Consider the following 19366-nt stretch of genomic DNA (forward strand, 5'->3'; position numbering starts at 1 on the left):
ATGATTTTAGATGATGCAGATTGGCTTCCACCTCCAGAAAATGTTTCTATTGTTTCCATCAACCTAAACCATATCTTGCACTGGCAACCGATACCGAAGTCGTGGGGGAATGTGACCTACTCTGTCCAGTCACAAGGGTAAGTCCGATTGGTATTTTACACTGGGATTCTGAGGCATTGAGCCTGATTTATTAAAGCTCTCCATGGCTAAAGAGGATACACTTTCATCAGTGACCCTGGAATGGATTTTTTCAAAGTCATTTGCAATTTGCAAGCAAATGTTTTCAATTCTTGAACAGATCCATTGCAGGTTTGCTGGATCACTCAGCTTCACTGATGAAAATGTATCCTCTTTAGTTTTGGAAAGCTTTAATAAATTAGGTCCACTGCAGCTAATTTCTTTACAATTTGTAATCCACAGTAAAACTTTGAGAAAAATATCCATTTGTACTTGCCTATTTTCCAGGGCAGAGGATTGTTGTCTATAAAGGGTATTCCTGAATAGTGTTAGGATTAAAGTTTTCATTTTTATAATGGACTCCTGCTCTTTTAGCTTGGAAAGGATGGCTTAAAACTGCAATCTAGTCATCACGGAAAAAAGTGCCCCCAAACCTCCCCTTGTGTAGTATCCCTATGTACTTTTTTAAACTACCTTGACCCTGTACTGTATTATCCCTCCTCATAGGCTGGGTACACACATCAGATGATTCTCATCCGCTAATCAACTGAAAAAGGCTGATATTGGACAAGAATCTGGTGTGTGTACAACGCTCGTCTGTCGTCCTGGCGGATCAATTGGCGACGGATGAAGAACAATCATATTGGGAGTGAAGGGGAGGGAGCACAGCAAGGTGCCGCTTCATCAATTATGCCCCTCCCCTCTCCATAGAGCAGAACAGTGCTGTATGTATAGCGCTCATTCACACATCGTGCAGTCACTTGTCGTTGGAAAGGAACGTGAAAAATCTTTTCGAAGGACAATTTTTGCACGTGTGTACTTAGCCTTAGCCCCTTTGACTGAGATCTACGAGGCTTTTACTGGGTAGTCTCTGCCATTTTCTGTGACCAATGACCAAATTAGAGGCAGGAGGTATATCAGTGAAGAGAAGATAAGGACAGAACTCTTTACAGCTCAGTGTCTTATATTGGCTGCTTCAGAGATAAGGGAAAAGCAAAACCCTCTCTCTTGTGTAACATTTAACTCTAGACAAACCTAAAACTTAAGGTGCGTACACACTTCCAATTTTTATCGTTCCAATCGAACGACGAACGATCGATTGGGCAAAAAATCGTTCGTAAAAAAGTAACCAACGACGCCGACGAACGAGGAAAATTGTTGGAAACGAACGACCGGACCGGCGGATCGGATAGGGCGACGATCGTTGAACATCGTTCGTGTGTACGGTCGTTCGTTGATCGTCCATGTTCAGAGCATGCGTGATGAACGAACGTCCGTTCACTTTCCTGTCGTGCACATAGTTCCTCTATCGCTTAAACGATCGTATCTATTGTGTGTACAATATCTACGAATGATCGTGTCGTTACCTCTATGTGCAGGATCGGTGCTATACGATCGTTCATATATATCGTGCATGAACGTTCGTCGTTCGTTTTCCGACGATAATAATTGGAAGTGTGTACGTAGCTTTACTTTATACCCCTTGCCCTTTATGCTGAGCTCGTTTTACAAACCATTTGTTAACTCTTCGTGTGTTCTGTATGGGCTCATCATAATACCATCTGTATCAGTATTCTTGCAACCACATTGTTTCTTGACTTACTAAACTGAGTGGAAGCTTAACAGAAGGAGATTTACCAGCTCATAGCATTGTCTCTCACACATTGGGCCAGACTTTACTAAAGCTACGTACACACTTCCAATTATTATCGTTGTTAAACGAACGACGAACGATCCTGCACGATATCTACAAACGATCGTATAGCACCGATCCTGCACATACAGATAACGACACGATCGTTCGTAGATATTGTACACACAATAGATACGATCGTTTGAGCGATAGAGGGAGTGACGTGCACGACAGGAAGTGAACGAACGTTCATTCGTCACGCATGCTCAGACCATGGACAATCAACGAACGATCGTACACACGAACGATGGTCAACGATCGTCGTCCAATCCGATCCGCCGGTCCGGTCGTTCGTTTCCAACGACTTTCCTCGTTCGTCGGCGTCGTTGGTTACTTTTTTTACGAACGATTTTTGCCCAATCGATCGTTCATCGTTCGTTCGTCGTTCATTTTGAACGATAAAAATTGGAAGTGTGTACGCAGCTTAAGGCTAGAGACAATACACTTTCATCAGTAAAGCTGGGTGATCCAGCAAACCTGAAATGGAATTCTTCAAAGTCATTCCCTATTTGCTAGCAAATGTTTTGAATCTTGGATCAAATCCATTCCAGGTTTGCTNGATCACCCAGCTTCACTGATAAAAGTGTATCCTCCCCAGCCTTGGAGAGCTTTAATAAATCAGGCCCATTGTATAAGCACATATACATTCTTGCACAGCACATAGTCTTTTCTGTTACATTTGCATACAAGACCACTCTAGGAATAACTTGCACGTGAAGCTGAGACTAAATGACCAATGAGACAGAAAGCTGAGTTAAAAAGACAGGGAAAGGGAAATCTTTGTAGTTCATCAGACAGCAAAGAAGGTGGATTCAATACACCTACTGCCGCTTTTAATTCTTATTGTGTGGAAGTCACAATGTGCAGGAAAAATTTGACTAAATACTTTCAGCACAGCAGAGCACTGTACAGTTATACTAAAAGAAAGGTATTTTTTGTTGTTTTGTGGCTTTATTGTTTCTGTCCATCTACATAGGCTGTTTGACATGTGGGGGTCTAAAGCTCTAAATGTGACATTTAGTAACATTCTCGGGTGAAGACTTGGTAACAGCCATTTAAAACACAAGGACCTGCAAGATTCTCTCCCGGGAGTGATCTTTAGATATATAATATTACCTAATAATAAATAACAAATAATAATACAAAATGCTTGTATTGCTTGGTTTCATTGGTTCTTGTATGGTCGACCTTTGTCCTCACTGGGCATCATCCTAAATCAGGCTTCAATAATGTACAATACTATATAAGACCATAGCATACCATTTGAATTTGTATAAAGTCATAACTCTATATAAAGAAAGGTATTTTATCTTGTTTTAGTTATGATATTTTGGAATAATATTAGATCTTGGACAGTACTATTACACCATGACTTTTGTTTCTTTATGAATTTCTTAATTCTGTTTTCTCAGTGAGTTTGAGCGTTTTTATAAAAATAACACTTGGAATGATGTTAGTGACTGCCTGTCCATCTCAAAGCACCAATGTAATGTTACTAGTGAAGTGGCTGGGAATGTTCTTTATGCATTTCGGGTTCGATCGGAGCAGGAAGACCAACGGACATCTGTCTGGGCTGAAATGGTGCCACTGTTCAACAGAGAAACATGTGAGCATTGGTTCTTTAATTTACATTTGCTTCTTTATTATTCTTTTTTTTTTTATTTTGTTGTTGTATTACCTAGTCTGTTTTCAGAACAAATATACTAGTGATGATACAGGCAGTGAAGAAATGTCATTTGATTCAGATTGTATGTATGCCCACATCCAGATCTCTATGGGTAACCTAAACAAAAAAATGTTTTTGTTGTTTTACACCAACTTACTATAATGTCAGTGTCACATAGCAAAATGAACACTTACCTAGAGCTATAAGCACTATTAGTGAAAATATACAGTCTGGTGAAAAAGTAAGTACACCCCATGGAAATTCAAATAGTGCCTACAGATAAAGATTAAATACTGTAACAAATGGCTCTATATATATTAACATAGTGAAAGTATATTAATTCTCCTAATGTAAAATAACAAAAATGCAGATTGGCCACTAATACTACTTCCACAAAATCCATGAATTTAGAATCAAGTGTTCCATTTTAGATGCCAAGCACCTTCTCAGGGAGCATATTCCTATGTGGAACCTATCTTATCTAAAACATACACATTTCACTTGTTCCTTTCTATGAACAAGAGGAAGAATGAACAAGTGGCACCCTGCTGTGCTCTCCTTCCTTGACTTGTAAAGCGGTCATTCCAGATCAATCATCCATGGATCCGTCTTGACTGATACATGAATGACGCTGGATGGCCGCTGTATACATGTCAGATCCTTGTCTGAGATTAGCATGACCGTTGGTCTCAGGCAATTACCATCTGACATGTGTAAATAGCCTAGCAAGTCTAACAATGGATGCACAGATAGGCCTGAAGCCGGGATCAAAGAGAGGGCTAGAGGAAGGCCTGCATGACTGGGAGAGGCCAGGGAGCAGGCAGAAAAAGGGTTTATGGTGGGGTTATGGGTGGGTAGGTAAAGGGAGGGTTAAGGTGATGTATTAGTAGGGTATGGTAAAAGGGTTATAAGGACAAGGGGGTCCGTTTTTTTGTTAGGGTTTAAGAATGAAGAATCTAGTCCTCAAGAGATTTGGATCTTTGGTACTGGTTTCAGTGAGGTGGGAGAGACATCTCTGGTGTGGAGTCTCCTGAATGAGATAGTGTAAAATATGGTAGGAATGTCTTTTGGATTGGTACTGCGAGTATTAGCGTTATCATTCCTGAGCTGGATGTGGATGCGGCTGGGAGCATTTATATCAAGGTGGTGCAGACCCCTTAAGGGGGGTAGTAAAAGGGGGGCCTTTGAGGGCCAGTAACCAAAGTGTTAAGATAGGTAGAATGTTATCAAATTATTTATTATAGTATTGTTGATGTTATGTTCTATGGTTTAGTATTATTTGATATTATTTGCTAATATATTTGTGTTGTTGTTTAATTTTATTTAAAAGCTGTGTAAATTAAAAAGGGAGGTGGGGAAATGGAGGGGATAGCGGCCCTTTATGGCAATTAGATTTGATATAATATAAAATCATTTATTTCAGTCACTAAAATCAACGTATTTTAAACAAAAAATAAGATACAAAGTAAAAAAAAAACATACTGGTTTCAACACATAGTTTCACAGTGCAATATGGTAGGTCTGATTCAAATGCATATTTTTATGGTCTCACCCGATGCCTTTCACCCTTACGGGGTTCCTTAACTGTTTAGTTGAGACCCTAGAAGATTGTTGTATTTTTATTATTAGGTAAGTATATATCGGGTAAGCAATCTTTTTCATTATTGTTATAAAACATTTCTGTACATCAGCAACAAGAGAAATCGTTTCTATACATAATAAAACAATACCTTTTCATTGTATTGATGAATTATGATTAATGAATAATGAACAATGAATAGGTATGGTTTAGATATGTATCAGAATTATATCACTGGATCTGCAGTTAACCCATGGAGGAGTTTGTGTCCAGGTAAATAAATCTACATTTAGAAAGCAATTTCACCAATTTAAACTGCATGGGAAATATTTAGGAAAAAAAGCTTTTGCTGCACAAAAAAACTGACTGATACATTAAACGTATAGTTGGCTGTGGATAATCCCATTTATTCGGGTCATTGTATATCTGGTATTATTTAATAATATTCAACTGGACTTTTTCATGTTCTTGGTATTAAAGATGTTTTGCAGCTTTCCAAGTTTCTTCATCAGTTCTGAAAAGGTAGAGTTGTTTATTTGCAAAACATTAGACATATTTGGCATAAAATAAAGATTTTTCTAAAGGAATATTCTTATACCATCTATGGAGTAAGGTTACTAAAATAATATGGTTTGAGGGTGCTGCTTCCCTCCTGTTTTACATATCCACCTTTGGTGATCTTCTAAGCACCTAGTACCTGATCATAGGAATAAAGCATCTAACAGAGGGTGCAGCAATATATTGTAAAAGAAAAGCAGGGCCATGACTTTTGGCTAATAGTTAGGAAGTTGTATTCTCTTAAGAGAAGGTCACACATAAAGCTTTACTGTAATATAGCTTTTGGTATATATTATTATTAATAATATTAATAATAATAATAATAATAATAAACATAAAAACAAATATATCCATTAATAGCCACTTCTTTTTAAATAACCCTCCTCTATTATTTTGGTACTCCAGCCCAAATATATTTATGTATATTTAGGTGGTTGCTGTACACCTTAGTTTTGTATCTAAATAATAAACATTCTGATTCCTAATAACTTGTTCGAGCAGGTACTAAAAACTAATTAAAACAGAACACAGGAACATGTATGTGGTTTTGCCCAAACTTGCTCATCCATACTGATGGCAACATCAAAATATGTAGGCCAAATTAATAAAAATCAGATTCATAGTAATTAAAATGTAGGTTGTGCAAGAAGTGATATTATGTATTTTATTGCTTGGCTATTAATAAACTCCAGCTAAAACTTTTTTCTAGTTTTGGATAATGCTGTGAGGAGATATAAACTCTTCTTGGGTTTACTTTGATTTTATTAGAGATATAACCTTACCGATTGTCTTGAAGACTTTTGTTACCTATACAAAAAATGAGAGGGAATCTTTCACAGGGAATCTTCTCACAGGTATTTTATGGTTGACACGGGAGAAGGAGTAGAGTAATAACTTACAATAGGGACCTTTCTATAACAATAGTCGAAGAAAATTTGGTAAGATCTCCCTAACTTTGATTCACAGATTGATTATGGGTAGTTGGATGGGCAGGCAGGGTACAAAACATATTGCAAATATTACAGTATCCTATCTCAGTACTCCTCCCAGTGCTTTTAAGAACCCTGATGCAAACAGTGGGCTAGCTCTTGGGAGAAAGTATACAAATGCCAAAGCATGGGGGTTCTTGCATGTAATGGGAGGCAGTCCTTGGCAAACTGCCCTAAGTAATGTCCACATGTGAGGCTAAGCCATTGGGATTGAAAGTACTAAAATTCCATGAATGAAGAGGTTTGGTCGGGGATAGAACAGCTAGGAAGAAAAGTGCTAGATTATGTTGAGGAGAGGTGCTTGCACAAGACTGAAAGAAAGGTTGGAGTCGAACTTTAAGTACAAGCTGTTGTAAGCATTACTAAGCCTTACTGGAACATGGCATTCAAAGCATTTTGTACTGCCAGATTTAACTGCTTTTTCTTTGATTTAAACCTAAAATGGCCACCTCCGAACTGCTGTTTAGAGCCAAGCAAGCTGTAAAGCACAACCTTGTCATCTATCGTCATCAAATATCACCACTTCCCCCTGGACTTTAGTAAATAGGTTCCCATTTAGACTTGTAAAGATTGGCAGTTCCAAAGAAAAAACTTTGCGACCTGCCCCTAGCTGGAGCAATGGGGCTGTCAGCGATGCAACATTCTGTTGGGAGTTGTCCAATGTGAAGCCCCAAAACAGTAAAACACAGAGAGTATAGGCAATCTGAGCAAATATTTCTGGCAAGGGGAGTATAAACAATTGGTTTCGAGGTTTATACCCCATAAATTGAGATTGGACTTGTTAGGATTTGGGACTTTTTGTACCCTTGTAGCCCAACTCACCATAAATATATCAACCACCATATATAAACCTGAACATAAAACTGAATTATTTGTCAATGGTGAACTTGTTTTTTTTATGCTATCAGGTTACATCAATAGGTGACACAAATAGCTGGACAACACTTGACGTAAACACGTAGCTCCCATATGTTGCAGTTTCTTACATGATAGCTGAACCCTTTACCACCGAATATTTCCTATTTGTAGGACAAAATGAGCACAGCTTGGCCATGTCTTCCCATAGCAATCACTGGAATGTGTGATATTGATTTTATCTCACTTACTACAGAACTGTTATAACAAACTAGCCAGACTGGCGACAAGGTAGCATCTCTTAACAAAACACATAAAGGAAAATATTTTCACACATAGAAGGGAGTACCATTAGGTTTAGAAAGTGTACTTGTGCAATGATATTAGGATTAACACATTTAAAACCTAAAGTTGTCTTTAGGTATATGGGTGACTGAGATTTACCAACCATGTACATGAACTTTCTTCCTGCAGATTATATCCATATAAGCAAAAAAAAACATAATGCCTGCATTATTTATATACTGAGAGAACAGTTCATTTGTACTTTTGTTTTATATTTTAAAGTTTACCATAAGATACCAAATATGGGGCCAACTTGACAAAAAACAGTAAATAAAACAGGGTAGACATTGGGAGCATACATTAAAATTACTATATGAGTCCATACAACATACCGTATATAGCACTCAACCCTTCTTCCTCTTTCTCTAATGTAGGGTATGAAAACCTGCTCAGTGTTTCCATTTTCTTTATAGGAGAGATCGAAAATGGTGCAAAATCCAGAGACAGACAGCTCACAATCTAGGGGACACTGGGACCAAACACTTGGAGTCAAATAGGCTTGTCAATACATCCTACTCTGACAAGGATATCACCAAACGTAAATCTATTGTTGTGGATTCTAGGCTGCTTAAGTTTGAATGAAACAACCTCTACCATGACAATCCTGACTTTTTGTAGCACTAGCTAGTCTTTGTCTTTATATAGAAATGGCTAAACACCCCAACAGACAGCTTGTTGGATCTCTGGGTTGACTAACACCCATGCCCCAACTAGATTTGGCCCTGAATCCTAAGCCATCATGCCATGCAGAATCCCTGTTACTTCTCCATAACTGCAGGCGCCCTTATCCTCCAGTCTCCAAATATTTATACCTGATTGTAACCCCAACTCACTAGGTACCAATCCCAGTCATTGGGCAAAGGACAAACATCCCTCACTCAGGATTGGCTCCCTGGTATCCAAACTGCCAAAAGGAGAGGGTGACCAGTCATGGGCTAGGAGAATCAGGACCCCAAACACCACAAACATACCAGAAATGTCTTACTTCTAGAACAGAGGCATCTCCTCCCCTTTAGAAGGATCCCTACACTAATATAAATATACCTTGAGCTTCCTCATATGAGAATAAGGCTACAAGGAACCACAGGCCATACAATCCAAGAAATAGAATAAGAGGGAGAAGTAGAAGGAGAGGAAGAAAAGGAGAAAGGAGAGAAAGGAAAAAAGAGAAGGGTCTCCCAAGCAAAGGAATCAGGACTGGTGGTCAATCCATAGATTCCAGACTTTGTAGGAAATTTCCTATTGGTACTTCTTCTCAGCAAATTGCAAAAGTCACTATTAGTAAAAAAAGGATATGCTAGGTGATAAGAGTAGCAGTGGAGACCAGGTTAGGGGTTTTCAGGGCCCATTCAAGTAGAAGGATAGAAGTGCTGGTGATTGAACTCATTCTTAGCTAAAACAGGAATGCAATCTAGTAATGTGAATGTTAGAAAAGGGCATCTGTAACCTTTCAATCTTGTTACAGTTATTAAAATAATCAGTACTCATTAACTGACTAGGAAAACTCTGATGCATTTTACTGTGCACGTAGTCATTGGAAATACAGTCATAGCAAATGAAAGAGAACCATCACAGCAGCAGGAATAAAATGTTTCTTTTTTTCTTTGACAGCAATCCTAATTCCACCCAAAATTACCCTACAAGCTCATGGCAGTAATTCTTTAAGATTGGACATTCTAGACTTTGGTGAATATTTCCAGTTTTATGTGTATATCTGGCAAAAGGAAAAAGAAGATCAGGTCAGTATAAATAATGTAATATGTAATATATAATGTAATATGCTTATAATGACATAGGAGCTTGGTCACTTAAATTATATCTGTAAACTCTTATGCACACAGAATGTAGCATCGATTTGTAGTTCTAAACTGACTAATTTTCCAGAACGTATCTTCTGATTTTCTCCCCCTCCGCCTACTACTGGTATTGGCAATTCTCAGCTGTCAAAATGACAGTTGGTAATGATAAAGTATTACATAGTAGGAACAGCTGTCAAAATGCAGCCGCTTTTGAGTAAAAAGACATTTGTAGTCTATTTAACAGTGTGTTGTTTTATTGTATTCACCTTTTATCTTCATATAATATCACTTTAAAAACCTTGTCAGTAGAAAAATATATTTTTAATAAAATCTTTATTTCCCTTAATAAAAATAGTTTTTGTAAGACAATGTTGCTAAAAAACATTAGTTTGTCCCTAAAAATAATTTATGTACTCATCTTAAAGGGGAACTAAACTAAAAATAAAAAATTCACAGTTACTTTAATCCTGCAAGTCTGTCAATCCATCGACAGACTTTCTGGGATACGCAATGCAAAAGGATTTGAATGTCAACCATATTTGATGTGGCAAAAATATAATAATTATCCCGGACAGTTTGGCATGTTATAGGGAGTAAGAATGTTACAATGAAGATGAAAGAAGAAAAATAGTTTTGTTAATTCTAGTGACAGAACTAATTATATTTGTTTTTTTTGTTTCTCGGTTATAACTTAGGATTGATCTATTCCTTAACCCCACCTTTGACCATAACTCTTTTATTGTGGTAATGTGGTAATGAGAATTATTACTAGGAAAAGCATTACAAAGCATTAGTGACAAAAGATACATAAATGGCTCCATCTAAGCATGGGGCCTGGAGAACAAACTTACCTTACCACCTTTCACAGACACCACTGAAAATGTAATGAACCTCAGCCTCTGACTATATACCTACTATACAAATATAACCTAAACATTGCTTTGATTTGTAGGTCAAGAGTATGAAGTTAAACAGGATGGTTACGTCGACTTCCTTTGATCAGCTAGAGGGAGGGAGTGAATATTGTGTGAATGTGATTGCATACGCAGTACCCATCAACAAGAACAGCAGCAGAAGTGATTCAGTATGTGCTAAAGTTCCAGGTAAGATAAGAAATAAGGTAAGATAAATATATAAATATAAATAATGTGGCACCAAAGATTGGGGTTTTTAGTTTAAGTTATTATATCACAATTAGATACAGGTAAAATTCAAACCGTATTAATACCAAATATAAAAATATATCAACAATTTGAACATATAAAATATAAGTGTGATACAGGCAGGTAAATACATAGTTTTTTGATACACAGTTTACTTATTTGAATAGTTTCACTTAATAATTATCATATATAGGATAGTTTTACTTAGTAACGCGTTTCACAGAGTCTTCTCTGCTTCATCATACCAGAAACTATGTTAGATAAGTGAACTACATAGGTTACCTCTGAATGTATAGGAATTTATTAGATATAAATTCTTTACGATTACAATTTTCAGACTTTAAGCTGTGATTATGATTGGTACTGCCTTAAGAGAAACTGCAGATTTTCCTGAAGGAGATATGATTGTAATGCCCCATTGTAGTGAAACAAGCACCAAACCATATAACAAAATATATATGGAAGTGTGTAAGAGGTTCCAGGTTTATATAAAGAGAGGTCTTGTTGTTCAGTGTTGTTTATCACTGTTCATGAAGGAAAAGAGTAAATATCCTAAGGAAAATGAAGACCACAAGATGTATCCAATGTAGTGGTCTGCTTTTGACAATTTTTGTAAATATTTTTTCATATGTGTAATGAATACATTTTGAATTTTAACTGTATCAAATTGTGATATAATAACTTAAACTAAAAACTCCATTCTTTGGTGCCACATTATTTATAGTTATCCTTAAAGGGTGGATACCACAATTACTAATTGAATATTCTGTCCAGGTTCCAGGCACCAGCATTGTTCTATTATATGTAAGATAAATATTTAAATATAAAGAGTATAAACACAGGTACCCACATTATGATGGGTCACATGCTAAATAATCATTTGTGTTTTACTGTTAGCCACCAGTAGATGGTGCTATGTCCTTATGTAATGAGTTTAACAAACTCAGATGTCTCAGTTGGCAAGAGTTTTTTATACACTTTACACTTGAGGATATGAGGACACTCCGTCATCTAGTTGTCTGAGCAAACTAAAATGTTATTTTATTTTTAAGTGGCATTTTCAGCTCAACAAAAATCTAATTTTATACTCGAGTATATACAATAAGTTAAGTAATGCAGTACCAGCTAATGTATAGATTGCTTACACTTTCTAGAAATGTTATAGAATACATTCCTCCTAACACATCTACTGCTCTTGTACACGATACAATGGTAATGAGAACTGCACATCATTTGCACAACTACAAAACCTTTCCACAGAACAGTACATTCTGTATAAAATTTTTCAGGATGCTGGATGTTCTGTGATTGGCCAAGGACAGAGGAAGGGGCCCTTCAAATGACACAGTTAGCATGCCGAGCAATATGGGAACGATGTGAGCTCCAAAAAGGGGTGTAGTGGGGTGGGCAAGGGTTGGAACGCCCTGCCCTCACTTTTTTTGGGAATGGGCATGTGTGCCCACTTTTATTTTGCAAACAATTCTTTGGTCATTGGCGGATGTGACCGGGGTGCCCCTGTGGGGTCAGGAGAAGTACCCTGCTGGGGGCGGCACACCGGCCAGAGCCACGGACCATGTCTCCTGTATGGATTTGCAGGCTCAGGGCGGGTTGTCTCTTGGGTTGTTTATAGGTAATTTACACCCCCCACTCACAAGAGATGAATATGTAAAAAATGATTGGTTATTCTGAGAACTGCTTTTCCTCTAAAATGTTCCCTTTATATTAGCTTTCCAGAACAACAAATAGAATCATTTCGAGACCAAAAAAAATATTCAGTGCAAAATACCAGTTTTGAGGCACTTGAATCCCACAGCCCCCTAAATTAGGGACAGCTGGAAGGTTTGTGGGAAAAAGTATATTCCATGAAAATTCCAGAAACCTGGACATTACTTGTTACCCACGAGAGGAAACTTTTATAAAAAAAATTGCTTTACTGTTAAATACATTTTTACCAGATATTCTTGGTTATGGTATTGTACGTGAAAACAAGTAACATTTTATTATTGAGAAACATTTTAACATAATATAGGGCCAAACAGAAAAGTAAAATTCAATGTAATATACAGGGTTCTGGTCATTCTAAGAGGCACATGTACACTTAGTGTATATTGGAACCTAATTTGCTCTGCACATTCACCCTCTATTACACAACAAAACGAGATGGGTGGGGTTCAAACCTGATTTATATCTGTGTACCTAAAAGCTTTGTGGCTTCGAGCCATCCTGTTTCAAAATCTGCAGGAAACCTTTAAATATTCTCCTTCTGCAGTCCCAACCCTGTACAAGTTTTTGCTATTTTTGAACTTACACAGAATTCATGTAATCACTACTACTACAATTTCACTACACATTGCGTTGGTGTGCACCAAAATAAATAGGACATGATTATACACAATATATGGGAAAAAATGCCTCATAAGTTGGTGGCCATAGGAAGAAATGCCCCCTTACAGTGGTGGCTAAAATACAACCTTTATAGACACAGTTCCAGGTCCCCCCAGCAACCTCTGAAGAAACCGAGTAATACTAATTAGAGTAATACTAATGATATTTTTATATATATATCTGTCTGTATTTTAAATAGTTTTATTTTAAATTAATTTACCTTGAAACTACTTAATAGTTTGAAACCATAATGCTCTTTTTGTCTATAGCACTTGGACACAAAGCTTTGATTATTGGTCTCGTATTGGCATTTGTATTTGCATTGGTACCATTGGCATTAGTAGCAAGAAAAGTTATCAGGGCGCTGCTATACTCCTGCTGCCCACAAGTGGACATTCCTGATGTATTGGTAAGAAGATAATTTTGTTTAATGTACCCCTTCTTTATGTCAAGACTAATGTTTGGTTGTGGATTTATTTTATGTCAAGACTAGTGTTTGGTTGTAGATTTATTTTATTTTTTGGGGCATTTTACTACTAAGTAGCTGAAAGAATGCAAATAATGCAAACACCAACATTGCTACCTGGCTGTCATGCTAAGCATTTTATTTTGGCTTTGAGTTCTGTTTGACCTCACCTTCTGCTTACTTGTTCTGTGCTCAGCAACTCAGACAATACTATAGGAAATTTGTGATGAGAATAATATAGGGATGGAAATGCTGTCAAAACCTTGTTAGTCATGGTGATTCTCCAGCGTGCTGTCTCAGGCCCAGATTAAGCATGCATTTAAAGAATTAATTTTTTTGTATTAGGGTTGATTTGCTAAAGGAATCTAGGAAGTTAACTTATTAAAGTGTATTATTTCCTTGCAAAGGATTTCTCTCAGTTTAGCGAATGAGATGAAGCTCTGCTGACTTCAGCTATCCAATCATGTGCAATCTTATTCTTTTTTTAGATTTCCTTGCATGTGATTGGGTATTGGCTTTGCCAATAAATACCACTTTATTCATCAGGATAGGGGAATTATCCTTTGCAAGGAGCCTATTCATATTTCTTAGTGAGCAGCCAAAATTACTTTAGTAAATCAACCCCACTGACTTCATTTCTGCACTGAGGTCCATGGTGTGTGATTGGAAAAGTACTGGGATTGTGGACAGCCAGACAACTAATGTTTCCAGCAAAGGGTAAACAAAACACCCCCGTCCTTTCCCTTCACAGAAAATTTGATTTTAAAGGCCATGGATCATCATACCAGCTACAGTTTCGTGGGAGGTTGCCAATCTCTGTCCACAAATTTATCAAATAGACTTTTTTTTTTTATCAAGTGTTATTCAAACCTGTCTTTGAGAATTGCAACATGTTTTATGAACATCTGTAGATGCAACTAAATATTAGGATAACCATTGTATTGTGGGCAGAGAAATGGGTTTGGACACTTTGTATGATTTGTCAGCTATGACAAAATGTGTCTTTAACCGTAATATGTGGTCAAGTTTTTTTATTGAAAGTGGAGACTGATGACCTCGGGAATACCTCCAGAGGGGTTAAATAGGGGTTGCAAGTGACAGACAAATACAGACAGTGACACAGGGGGAGGAGAGGACCCTGGCCTGAAGAGCTTACAATCACACTGTTGGTTGGACTTGGGGATGGACCCAGTTTGCACCGTCCTAATAAGTAAACTTTAGGCAGTTGCCTTCTGCATGGTGTGCCAGTAGCTCCAAACAAATGTGTGGTATACATTTATATGCAAAACTGCCATTATGGGATGTACACTTGTATATTTAACATCTATATAAAGTAGTGTGTACACCATACTTTATTATTTTCCCATTTCGTAGCCCATACACTTGGTCAGTAATGGGTTTGGCTATTCATTCAAGGCATGGAGGACATAGTTTCACCATGCTCACCATTCCTTCCCACCAATTCATACCTTTTTTGACTTATAACTCCCCACCTGACATGATAATGGAACTTAGCCATAGAAAATAATACCATATTCACATTTTATTAACTACATATACACATTGTTGAAATTACTTTTCAACAGACGGCATAGTGTAAATTTCACTGTATTCTCATATGGAGTTTGAAATTGTTATATTATTATTAATAATGTTTTTTTATGATTGTCTTTATAGAAAGAACCCTACATAGGTCAAAAAATGGTCAACAGTTTTTATGCAGGTGAGGAAAAATGTGATTCAATGAGCAATGTTGAACTTCACGACCTTATCACCTCCCAGGAGAAATTTCCAGATAAATCTCAGACATTCAGATGACACAGGGAATATCACTGGAAGTCTATAAACACATTGGTTGCATGTCTATAAAACCTTCAATACTCATGTGTGAGTAACATGAAAAACAGGAAGAAAGACACAACTGTCCAGAGAGATCTACAATTCTAAGCAACATTACAGAAAAGAATCTTACTGAGATTACCTAAACTGTGAATATGAAGAGGAACTGATAATGGAAGAAACTTATTGTTGGTTATAAAAAGGTCTAAAAGCTGCAAAGACAAAGAGGGGCTGCAGCTATATACATAGTTATAAACTCCTATGATGTCCAACAATGACATAACTGTTGCGTGTTCATATATTTTATGTCACTGTAGTGTGGTTTGGAAGATGGAACAATTGTTCTGAAATTGGTTTGATTCTATGTACACTTATGTGTATAGGATTACAACTTTCTTCTTTGTACAGATGGGATGTGCCAAGGTTTGAAGCTGGTAGGTACCAAATCACTTCAATCCGACATGAATTGCATGTCTAACTCAGGTAACAAAGCTGCCTTGTTGAGTGAATATATTTTTGTATCCCAGCATCTATTCTGTGCTGCTAGCTTTTCTGCAAGCTAAAAACTTATGGTTGTTGTTTATTTATTTTTCATTATCAATTAATTTAATAAATCCAGTGCTGCATGTATTCTCATTCAAGCAGCATCCACTATTTGTCATGAGTCATGAGACAGGAGGCTGCAAGCCCACCTTGGAACCCTTTGAAATATACTGAACGTTTGCTGTTCATTGAGTGGACTAATTTATTTTAGCATGTACTTACACTTTCTTACATACATGTACATTTACCTGATTTTATTTGTGACCAGTGGATACACTTTATGTTGCTATTAGTTAAATAAAAAAAGGAGGCCTTATCTATATGCCTGACATCACACCGTAAACTAACCAATGATGACTACAAATATGGTTTCTGTTTCAGGGTCTGTAAAGAGATTTAAATTATGTTTGCATTTTATAAAATGATGACATTAAATAAATAAAGTATTTTACTTTACATAAGTGGCATAGATGTTAATGTATCAGTGTGCTTAGTAACAATGAGTTCCTGGAAGGTAATATCCATGTTTGACAAGAATCCAACACAAATTTACTGTTTAACCTGTGCTGTGTTTTAAAGCTTGTCTAACACACCACCAGGGCTCCCTCCATAGATACATTGGGGAAATAATTGTAACCACAAAGGGACAAGTTTGTTATTTGCAGGATTGCTTGGTAAAATGAAACAAAGATGCCTGGAAAATGTATGTAGTCACCATATCTAAGGACTAGAAAGGTGCAATATATCATATTTTTGTTTTCTAATATGCTTTCGGCAACAGCTGGAAATGTGGCCAGTAAGAAAGGACAGCTCCTAACTACATAACTCTGCAATGACCAGCAGTAATAAAGTCACATATACAGCATGCATTATACCAAGATTCTCCAGACCTTGTGTAACATCTGCCATTCAGTAACATGGCTGAAAGTGATTTCCTATTTCTTCTGTTTAACTTATGTGGATATCTATAATAATAGCCAGTTAGATCTCTAATTGCCAATAGGCCTTCATTTTATATTCATTTAAACTTAATAAGATAATGCTAATGGGTTGCTATAAGAAACTACAATGTGCACATAGCTCTTTGTTGAATGTTCCTGGTAGTATCACTTGCATAGGAGCAATCATTATTAAATCAAACAATATTAATTTTCAAAGCATAACTCCAGATTTAACATTTTTCAGGAATAAATCGGTAACTAAATATTGCACACGGCCCAGACCTGAGCTGTACTTTTGATGCTATGACAGTGAGAGTCGTGGCTCTCCCTTAGCTGCACCATCTCTTCTTGGCCAGAGCATCTTGTATTCTGTCAATGGGCCAGTGATTGGCAAAAAGGGAAAGAAAAGGGTGTACTATGCATCAGAAATATCTTATGCGGATTCATGGAAGACAACAATGTTGGGGACAGAGATTTAAAGGCCAGAGGAGGCAACTTTAAGCTACTAATTTATTCTTTAAAAAACGTTGAACTTGAAGTTGTTCTTTATGTTTTAGCAGTCAGAATTATTTTATGCTTAGATACATTCTTATTGGTTGCTATACATTTTTGTTCTAAACTGAATATACCTTATTATATAAGTTAAATATAATATAAGATATTACCAATTCAACCTCCCCTCAGGCACGTTGTCTTGGTGTCACCTTTGACTCAGCCCTCTCATTTACCCCCCATATTCAGAACATTTCCAGGTCCTGTCACTTCCAAAATCCGCCCCTACCTGTCCCCTGAGACCACCAAACTCCTTGTACATGCTCTTATCATCTCCCGTCTGGACTACTGTAACATCCTTCTCGCTGGTATTCCACCAACCCGACTCTCCCCTCTACAATCTATTATAAATGCTGCAGCCAGACTCATCCATCCTTCCCTCCACTCCTCTTCTGCTGCATCTCTTTGTAGTTCTCTCCATTGGCTTCCTTTTCACCTTAGAATCAAATTTAAGCTCCTGTGCTTTGCCTTCAAATCCCTCCACAGTTATTGTCCCACTTACATCTCTGACATGGTTAAAAAATACTCCCCCTGCCGCTCCCTCCGCTCCTCCAATGACCTACTAATGACTTTCTCACTCATAACCTCATCACAGGCACGGTTACAAGACTTCTCTGGAGCTGCCCCAACTCTCTGGAATGGTCTTCCTCGTCCTATTCGGCTTGCTCCTACTTTCTTCTCATTTAAAAGAGCGCTCAAAACCCATTTTTTCAAACTTGCCTACCCGGCTTCTTCTGTCATTTGAAACCACCACTACTTTCCACCACTTCATATCTCCCATCCTATTGTGTGTAAATTCCCCCACCTACCAGATTGTAAGCTCTTCGGGGCAGGGTCCTCTCCTCCTGTATCACTGTCTGTATTAGTCTGTCATTTGCAATCCCTATTTAATGTACAGCGCTGCGTAATATGTTGGCGCTATATAAATCCTGTTTAATAATAATAATAATAATAATAATAATAATAATATCCATACCACCAGATCTGTAGTCAGTAAAGAATCTGTCCAGGAGAATGGAAGAAGTACACACATGCACACACACCATAATATTTCACTGCAATAGATTACACATTTTTTAAAATACAGTTTTGGAACTGAAGCTCATTTAAAATCAAAAGATAACAGCTATAGCCAAAACCAACCAATTCCAACCTTTGCAATTAGGCCTAAAAAATTGCAAATTATTTTACTGGTTTTGCTAATTGCAGTTAATAAAGATGGCCACAAGAGGGCATTACAGGACTGTGTCATGTCATTGATTTCATTGCTGTTTGAGACTGAAGTCTGCACTGCATATAGTCCTTCTGCATATAATATCATATTTGGGATCTGACATCAATGAACCCCTCCTGTTGTTATTTGTCTGACTGTTATATTGACCCAATAACCACAATACTTACAGAATCACAAACTTATAGCATGCATGTTGATTTGGGGAAGTCAGAGAAATATTCTTGGCTTTAGTCTTTCTCTTTTAGCTATAGTTCTGCTTTATTTGTTTTGGCTCAGTAACCTAAACCTCAGAAACATGAAGGTCGGTATAGATGGGCACATTTGTACAGCTGGGTCATCTAAGACCTAGGGGTCAGTTATTACTAGATGTAGGTCAGATAGCTGTTGGGTTCCCCTCACTTTATGAACACTGCTTATTGGTGTCTAGTTGTCATTTAATGTACATATTGTACAAAGTCTTTTTTAATTAACCAAATGACAGTCTTGCACAGAGACTTATTGGTGACTTTTGGTGAGAAGTTGGCAATTGCAAACCCAATGTTTCTTTTTAAATCTGAAGTTTATACAATATATATTTTGCTT

At 37.2% G+C, this 19366-nt stretch overlaps 1 protein-coding gene across 1 annotated transcript; it reads left to right on the plus strand.

Annotated features, from left to right (window-relative positions):
* Window positions 1-16480, plus strand: IL20RB (interleukin 20 receptor subunit beta). Its single transcript, XM_072410096.1, has 6 exons — window positions 1-137; window positions 3283-3476; window positions 9474-9601; window positions 10614-10764; window positions 13479-13618; window positions 15353-16480. The coding sequence occupies exons 1-6, from the start codon at window positions 1-3 to the stop codon at window positions 15491-15493; spliced, it is 891 nt and encodes a 296-aa protein (XP_072266197.1). The 3' UTR covers window positions 15494-16480.
* Window positions 16481-19366: the final 2886 nt, after the last annotated feature.

This window comes from Pyxicephalus adspersus, chromosome 4, assembly GCF_032062135.1.
Source record: "Pyxicephalus adspersus chromosome 4, UCB_Pads_2.0, whole genome shotgun sequence".
Taxonomy (NCBI): domain Eukaryota; kingdom Metazoa; phylum Chordata; class Amphibia; order Anura; family Pyxicephalidae; genus Pyxicephalus; species Pyxicephalus adspersus.